Below are 7395 nucleotides of genomic sequence, written 5' to 3'. Positions count from 1 at the left end.
AATGCCAGGCCTGGGATTTGAAGCCCTGGGTGGCTCTGTGCTGCCAGAGGGGCCCCTGGAAGGCACTGTGTCCTCTGCACCCTCGTCTCCTGGTCTCCAGAGCAAGACTGGAACAACCCCGGCCCCTGCTGCACCAGGCACCCTTCTGCACACGTGACCTGTATCCTGTCATCAAGCCCTCACAACTTCCCCTTGAGGTGGGGACCACCATTGTGCCCATCTGACAGATGAGGAGACTCGGGCCGAGAGGGGTGCCCCTGCCCAGAGCCCCACGGTCAGTGGGGAGCAGAACTGGACCTGCACCCTGGGCCATCTCTGCACCTCCCTGCTGCACATCCCATGTCCGTGTCCCAGGGGTTATGGGACACAAAGCCCACTGAGCCTTTCACCCAGGCCTGACACTTAGTAAGCACTGGACAAACGGTATTTACTGGCTGCGGACCTCCACTATGGTGCCGCCACGCGGGGAGCAGCAAACCTTTTCTTTATTGTGAACATGACACACAGTCCTGGGGACACCTGGGAAGAGCAGGAACCAGGGGGAGCCAGGGATGGGGCCTCCCCAAACCAGACGGTTCCTACTTCCCTTGCCCAGGGCAGAAGCCCAACCTGATTCCCACCCACGGGGTGTAAACAAGGCAGCCTTGAGAGCCCCAGAGAAGGCTAAAGAGCAGGGAGGCCCAGGAGGGGGTCCAGCTGGTGAGGGAGGTAGCCTTCCATGCCCCGGGGGGCGGGGGTACATTTGTGAATGGAAACTGAGCCTGGGCTTTGTCCCCCAGCGCCCCAGGGCTCCAGCAGACGTCCAGTGTTAGAAGCGAGGGGGCAGTTAGGGTGGGTGGGCAAGAGGTCGAATGATCCTGTCCCCTGCTGCACTGTATCACAGCATCAGCAGGTGCTGGCCCAGCGGCCCTGGTCCCCCACAGCCGGTGTCTTCCACTGTTCCCTCCCTCCTCCCGGCAGGGATGCTCAGTTCACTGGGGGGCCTCAGCGATGGCCTTCTCCACCCGCAGGTACCAGGGCTGGATGTGAGTGTGACGCATCAGGTCGTCGAAGGCCTCCAGACCCTCCATCACACGCAGCACACCGTACACTGCCTGGGGGAGGGGGGGCGGGTACAGAGGGGGTGTCCATGCCTGCCCCGCCCTCTGCCCGGTGTGTGCCCTGGGCCCATCACCTCCCCGTTCAGGGAGCCCCGTGACCCACTGACGGGCCAATTTTGCACGCAGGACTTTGAATGAAGCGTGTGGGTTGGCTGTAGGATTCGGGAAGAGCGGACCCCACCACTCGCTCCAAGACCAGAGCCTTGCAATCAACATATTCTACCCTGGCTGTAGGACTGCTTCAAGGATTGGCATTGAAGTCAGGCCAACAAGACACTGTCCCAGGAATCTTGCTGGGCAGAAGCCTGGAGCACTGGTTTTCCTTAAGCCCTTGACAACCAGTGGAGGCAGATGCCTCTGGGATGGAGGAGCTGTGAGACGTAGGTATTGCCTGCCTGGGCCTCCCCCACCCCAAGGACAGACCCTTTGGTCTGTGCACCCTCTGACACCACCACACTCACCAGATCAGCCAGGTTCGGCCTCTGGCCCCCCATGAAGGGCCGGTCTTTGCCCACAGCTGCCACCCACTTGTTGGCAGCCTCGTAGAGATCCTCACGCACGTCGTCCTGGAGGCGGTGCCTGGGTAGGAATGGGGGAAGTCCATCAGGGGAACTCCGAAACCTGGCCCAGGTCGGGGGAGCGAGAAGGCCCGGGGGCCAAGGCTACTTCGGCGGGTGGAGCAGGACAAGAGACCCAACCATGGAGAGGAAAACAGAGGAAGGTACAAGGCAGAGACCCAGCTCTGGACTCCCAGGCCAGCCCTGCTTGCCCTGGGCTGGGGGAGGCAATCAGGGGTTCTGGGTTTGAGTCTCAGCTTGGCTAACGCTGGGGACTTGGGGAGGGCAGGCCCCCAGGTGCACGCGCGCATGAGCGCACGCGCACACACGAGCGCACACACACACGTGTGCACCGTCACCTGCTCTTGAGCCGCTTGCTGATGAAGTACATGGCAGCTGCGCCCATGTACTTGGCCATGGCGCCCTCCACGGTCCCGAAATTGCCCTCCTTGACAATGTAGTCAAAGGAGGCCAAGGCTTCGGTCGGCGTGCGGTACACATTGGGGGAGATGAGGTGCACCAGCCAGTCGTCTGCCCACTGCCGCCACTTCATCTCCTCCCTGCGGGCAAGGGGGGACAGAAGGTGGGCCAGGTGGGCTCCCTGAGCCAGGGCCTGGGAGCTGAGGGAGCAGACGCACTATCTCGACAGCCCAGTGTACGGACGGAAGCAGGAGGTCCTCAGGAGAGTCAGTCACGCCCGTGGCTCAGCCCCAGCCCTCGTGGTCTCCCATGCTGCTCCTGGCTCACAGCATCTCGCGCAGCCTGGTCCCCTCTGGGGAAGACCAGCCCCTCCCCACATCCCCAGGGCCGGCCCCGGCCCCACTCACGTCCTGGCCTCCTTCCCACCATACATCCGCTGGGCCTCCTTTTCATCCAGCATGAGCCAGTACTTGTTGCAGAATTCGGTCACCTCCTTGCCCTGGTCGTTCACAGCCTTCATGGGTGGGTAGTAGGTGATGATGTCTTCGAGGGGCTGCCTTTGGGAGATATCCAGAGCCTCACCCTGACTCCCTCTTCCTCCAGGAGACTCAGCCCTCACCTCCTCGGGATGAATATCTACCCCAGCCTGATCCAGCCCCAGGACTGACCCACAAAAGCTTTCCCACCCTCCTGTGGGTGACACAGGAGGTCCTGCAGCAAGAGGGACTTGGGGCAGATACCAGAAGCACTTCCCCAACAGAGGGAGATGCACAGAAGAAGGGGGAGTCTCAGAGTGATGCCCGTGGCCCATCCTGGAAATCTAAGCAGCAGCTCCACCCCACTCCCATGCAGGAACCTAGGGGAGGCCTTCCTGAGATAGGAGACAGGATGAGATGCAGCGCCAGCCTGGGCCTCAGGGGCTCCTTACCCCGACACCAGGTAGGTCTTGAGGGCACTGATGATGACAGAGGAGTCGTTCAGTTGTTGCTGGAGAAGAGGATGGTTTAGATCAAGACTGTGGGGGGCGGGGGGTACTGGCTGACTGGCCACTGGCAGGATCACCAGGGGCTCTTAATCCTGACACCCAAGCACTCTGCAGAAGCTGGTCGGGTGGAACCTGGGCATTGTTTGTCTGTCCCTGGAGGTTCACCCCTAAAATCGATGCCCACTGAGCTTTCCCTTCCCCCAGGACCCACTCCCCGCCCTCAGGGAAGCCTGTCCCGAGTCAGGGAGACCCAAATGTGGCTAATGGGGAGGAGAATGTGGGGAGGACCCAGGATCTGAGCCCCGCCCACTCACCCGCTTGGCCTCCTGGGCACTGAGGGGCCGGGAAGACTCAGAAGCTACGTACTAGGAGCCAAGCCCTACACCCTGGAGAGTATGGTTCTCCGTTGATTAACGAAGCAAACCCAGAGGGGCTAAGTGACTAGCCCCAAGTCACACAGCCAGTGAGTGACAGAGCTCCACCTTGAACCCAGTCCACCCTGACCTCAGAAGCCACGTTGTTAAGCTCTGTGGTCCTCTGTCTCCCTTAGACTCACGGGTTCATAAGCCCCAGCTGAGGCCCGGAGAGCCCAAGTTCCTTCCAGGGCTGCAGGGCAGGGCCCAGCTCAGGACAAGCCTGGACAACGGGGCAGGGAGGGAGCTCCCCAAGGCTCACCAAGCTGTCTCCTTCCTGGGCCAACAGGATGGGCACCTTCCTGTAGGAGGAGAACTTGATCTCGGCCCTGCGCACAGGGTTCACCTCCACCACCTGGTAGGGCAGGGCGTGGAAGTCGAGGAAGGCGCGGACCTTGCTGCAGAAGGGACACGTTTTGTACTGGTACAGAGTCAGCTGCAGGCGGCTGGACAGGGAGAGCTGGATGAGGAGCAGAGGAGGGCGCTTCTGAGGCCCGGTGCCCAGGCCCCGCCCCCAGGTCCAGGCCCCACCCCCAAGCAAAAGTTTCCCAGGAGAGTTTTCTAGGATGACCTGAGAACTTCAGGAGAAATGCGGGATGGGTGACAGGGAGAAAGGGAGGTAAAGGGAGGTGAAGGGAGGTGGGCAGCAGGCTCCTGCAGTGGACAGCCAAGCGCCCATCCAGTGGGCTCCCCAGGTAGAAAGTCTGTTCTGTGTAGGAGGAATCTTCTCATCTCTGTCCAACGCTAGACAGACATCTCTCCTCTCCTTCCTGTCCCAAGGGAACTTCAGACACCGCCAGGTGTGCCCCCCCAGATGCAACTGTTTCAACTTGGGAGTGCCCACCCCGACCCCTTCAAGGGGTGTGGAGGCAGAGCCCAGCGTTTCCGAGCGGGGTCTACCTCAAATCTACAAGAGGGGAGCGTTATATCTGGGCCACTGGCCTGCATAGAGCAGGAGAGCCTCACGAGAGCTCGCAGCATATTCATGTTTGAAAGCCACAGCTGCAGTACCGCTCCCCCATTGTTCAGAGATGAGAGACTGAGGCTGGGCCATGGAGGTGGGCGGGCAGGCAGACACGGAATTCCACTCCCCATCTACCGTTCCTGTTCCCATGGGTTCAGGAAAGGGGCGCCTGTGGGGGTGTGTGTGGGGGGGGTGCTGGTGCTGTGTACAAAGCATCGCAAGGGCAGCTGGGCCACCACCCGGCTTGGGGGACATACCCTTGTTCCTCCGTGTCTCAGGGCCTGGAGTCTAAGGGTCATCAGTTCCGTAAAAATACTAATAACAGTACTAATAAATACACAACCTCGGGATTTGGAGACAGTGGCAGGGACACGATAAAATGTTTGTAAAGCCATCCACTGTACAAGAGGCTTTCCCTTTTCAGTGATCTCCAAATCTTTCCATCAAAAAGTCTTAAAACACGTTAGAAAAACGACTTTGAAACAACGAGAATTCTAGTCAGCAGGCATCAGTAGCGCCCCATTTCACAGATGAGGACGCTGAGGGCTCGAGGGCTTAAAACCAAGTCACTGGTCCAAGGTTAAGAGCGGACGGAGGAGGCGATTCCTGACACCGCCGGTTCCCAGAAGTCCCGAAGTTCGGCGCTGACCCGAACGCCCCTACCCAAGGCTTGGTCCGACCCGGGCTTACCTGCGCGGCTGAGAGGTCGGCACGGAGGTTCTGGGCGCGCAGGTGCCACCGTGCAGTGTGGTACAGCCCCAGGGCTCCTCCCAGGGCCAGCGCCGCCGCCCCCAGGAGCCGTGCGCCCCCCTTGCGGGTGGTGGCGGCGGGGCCCGGGCCTCCCGCCGCCCCGGTTAAGCCGGCCCGGCTCTGCGCGGGAAGTCCCAGCGCGGGACGACCGCCCAGCCTCCAGGTCAGAGCGAGCCCGCCGGGCCACAGCGCCCGCACAGCGTGGGCCATGTTTGCTCCGCCGGCGCAGCGGGAGGGCGCGAGAAACAAAGATGGCCCGGGCTCAGGCTCCTCTTAAAGGAGCAGGTCTCCGGCGCCCTGCAGGTTGCCGGAGTGACAGTGATGCCGAGTGGGGAGGGCCAGCTCTCGTGGGACTGGGCGTGAGTCCTCGGAGCCCAGTTCCACACATCCGTCAGAGCCGAAGAAACACACCTAGGGATGTCTGCTAAATGCCCCGGCTTCTAAAGTGTAGATGTAACTGGTCTCGGTGGTGACCCGGAGACGAACGCAGGAACTCGGCCACGTAGCTCGCCATGTGGCCGTCAGCGTCATCCGTAATACGCATCCAATCGAAAGAGAGTGAACCCTTCAGACTATCAGAGAAAGCGTCACGGCGTCGGGTCCAGGAGAGTCGCAGAAACCGCCCAGCCCGACCCACAATAGGTGGGAATCCTCGAATCGGGCTTTTTCTGCCCTCCCGCACCGCTGCACCGTTTCTTCTGTGGCCCGAACCATAAAATTTTCCATACACACAGGGGGCCTTAGAAACCACGTGTCTCGTATTTATTTCGCCCACCCGAAGGCGCCGAGTCGCCGACCCGCAGGTGTCCAGCGGCAGGATAGGGCGGAGTGGGGATTCCAAGCCCTCCCGCCCCTCTGTCGGGCTCCTTGGCCCAAACTGAGGGCCCGAGGCTCAACTACCTAGGCTTCTCGGCGGGCAGCCCCGGGATGGCCCCTCCCGGCGGCCGGGAGATGGGTGGGGCTCGAGGAGTGGATGGGGATCTGAAGGCTGGACAGATTGTGGGCGGGGCGATGCGGAGTCTGAAGGCCAGGCGGGCACAAAGCTTCGCTCCCGGGGTGAGTCGCAAGAGCTGGGCTGCAACAGGGACCAGGCTCTGAGTGGGGCGGGACGTGGGGCGGAGTCTCACAGCGGGTGGGGGCGGGGCCCGGGCGCGTTCAGTTGCGGCATTCAGCCCAGCTGGTCCCGAGTTCCACCCATCACCTCCACCTTCCGCCCTGTGCCGGCTTTCTGTGCTACAATCGCTGTGTCCCGTCTTCGCGCTGCCCTTGCGGCGCCCGAGCCCACAATGTCGGGCCCCAACGGGGACCTGGGCATGCCGGTGGAGGCGGGCCCGGAAGGCGAGGACGACGGCTTCGAGGAAGCAGGTGACCCAGGGGGCTGCTGAAACGACTTTGCTTTCTCTGGGGTGCCCTCCTGGGAAGGGGAATCGGGGCCGGGATAGGGACCGGGAAGGAACCGCAGAGCCCTCCCATCCCCCCGCCCCAGGGTGGTTCCGGAGCAGCAAGCGCCCTCCGGGGGTTTGGGACGAGCACCTGCGAGCGGGTCCCTGGAAACCGCAGCCTTCGAGAACTGTGGGCGACAGGCCCCGTTTTACAGATGGGGAAACTGAGGCCGCTTCAGGTCACTCGCCCTTTGGGACTGGGATTTGCTCCAGACACTTCTTTCAGCCCATGTGGAGACGGAGACTCCTAAGGGGCCGGGGCCGGGAGTGGACCGTCTTGGCTTGGCAGGAGGGGCTATCTGGGTGGGCGTGCCGCCCTGCTGAGTCAGCAACCCCAGGCACCTTTGCTGGTGTGGCCTGGAGCCCTGGCGAATGTGACTTGCTTACAAAGCGGCCTGTTGCCTACACAGCACTGCAGGGGGTGGGGGTAGGGGGGAAGGAGAGAGAACCATTAGCTCCCTTCTCCCCTTCTGCAGCCTCAGTTTCCCCATCTGTAAAATAACAATAATGGTTAGTGTTTCCTGCAATGAGATCTGTCAGAATTAAATGGGGAAATGAATGGGGAGAGTCTGGAGGCTAGTGAGGCTGGGGTGTTTTAGAGACCCCTATTTTTTGCCTACCTGGCAGCTTGCTCCATCTTTGCCAAATACAGAAAAGAAACCCAATAACCCAATCCTCCACCAAAATACTTGGCAAATTCTCACTTTGTCTTCCTGGCCAAGATTGGGCAGGACGTAAGGGCAGGCCCACGTGTCTTGACCTGC

The 7395-nt window shown here is 61.4% G+C and overlaps 1 protein-coding gene across 2 annotated transcripts; it reads right to left on the bottom strand.

Annotated features, from left to right (window-relative positions):
- PTGES2 (prostaglandin E synthase 2) lies at window positions 1–5729 on the bottom strand. 2 transcript variants are annotated; one of them, XM_030858543.2, is made up of 7 exons: window positions 5130–5729; window positions 3738–3935; window positions 3006–3064; window positions 2485–2634; window positions 2017–2217; window positions 1562–1679; window positions 1–1094 (listed from the first exon to the last, which is right to left on the bottom strand). In XM_030858543.2, exons 1-7 carry the CDS (start codon window positions 5397–5399, stop codon window positions 972–974), a joined length of 1119 nt encoding a protein of 372 aa, XP_030714403.1. In that variant the 5' UTR covers window positions 5400–5729; the 3' UTR covers window positions 1–971. The 2 variants fall into 2 exon arrangements, with proteins under 2 accessions (XP_030714403.1, XP_060156360.1); XM_060300377.1 differs by having other exon boundaries at window positions 2485–2630; window positions 5130–5436.
- Between the last annotated feature and the right edge of the window lie 1666 nt (window positions 5730–7395).

The sequence above is a fragment of the Globicephala melas genome, chromosome 6 (assembly GCF_963455315.2).
Source record: "Globicephala melas chromosome 6, mGloMel1.2, whole genome shotgun sequence".
NCBI lineage: Eukaryota > Metazoa > Chordata > Mammalia > Artiodactyla > Delphinidae > Globicephala > Globicephala melas.
Note: the sequence above shows the minus strand (reverse complement) of the source record. Positions and strands in the feature narration are given on the sequence as shown.

Coding starts and splice junctions, on each gene's coding strand:
- PTGES2 (XM_030858543.2), bottom strand. CDS start 5,399: ATGGCCCACGCTGTGCGGGCGCTGTGGCCCGGCGGGCTCGCTCTGACC. Junction 3,065..3,737: donor CCCAGGAAGGAGACAGCTTG/GTGAGCCTTGGG, acceptor CCTCTTCTCCAG/CAACAACTGAACGACTCCTC. Junction 2,218..2,484: donor GGTGGGAAGGAGGCCAGGAC/GTGAGTGGGGCC, acceptor CCTTGCCCGCAG/GGAGGAGATGAAGTGGCGGC.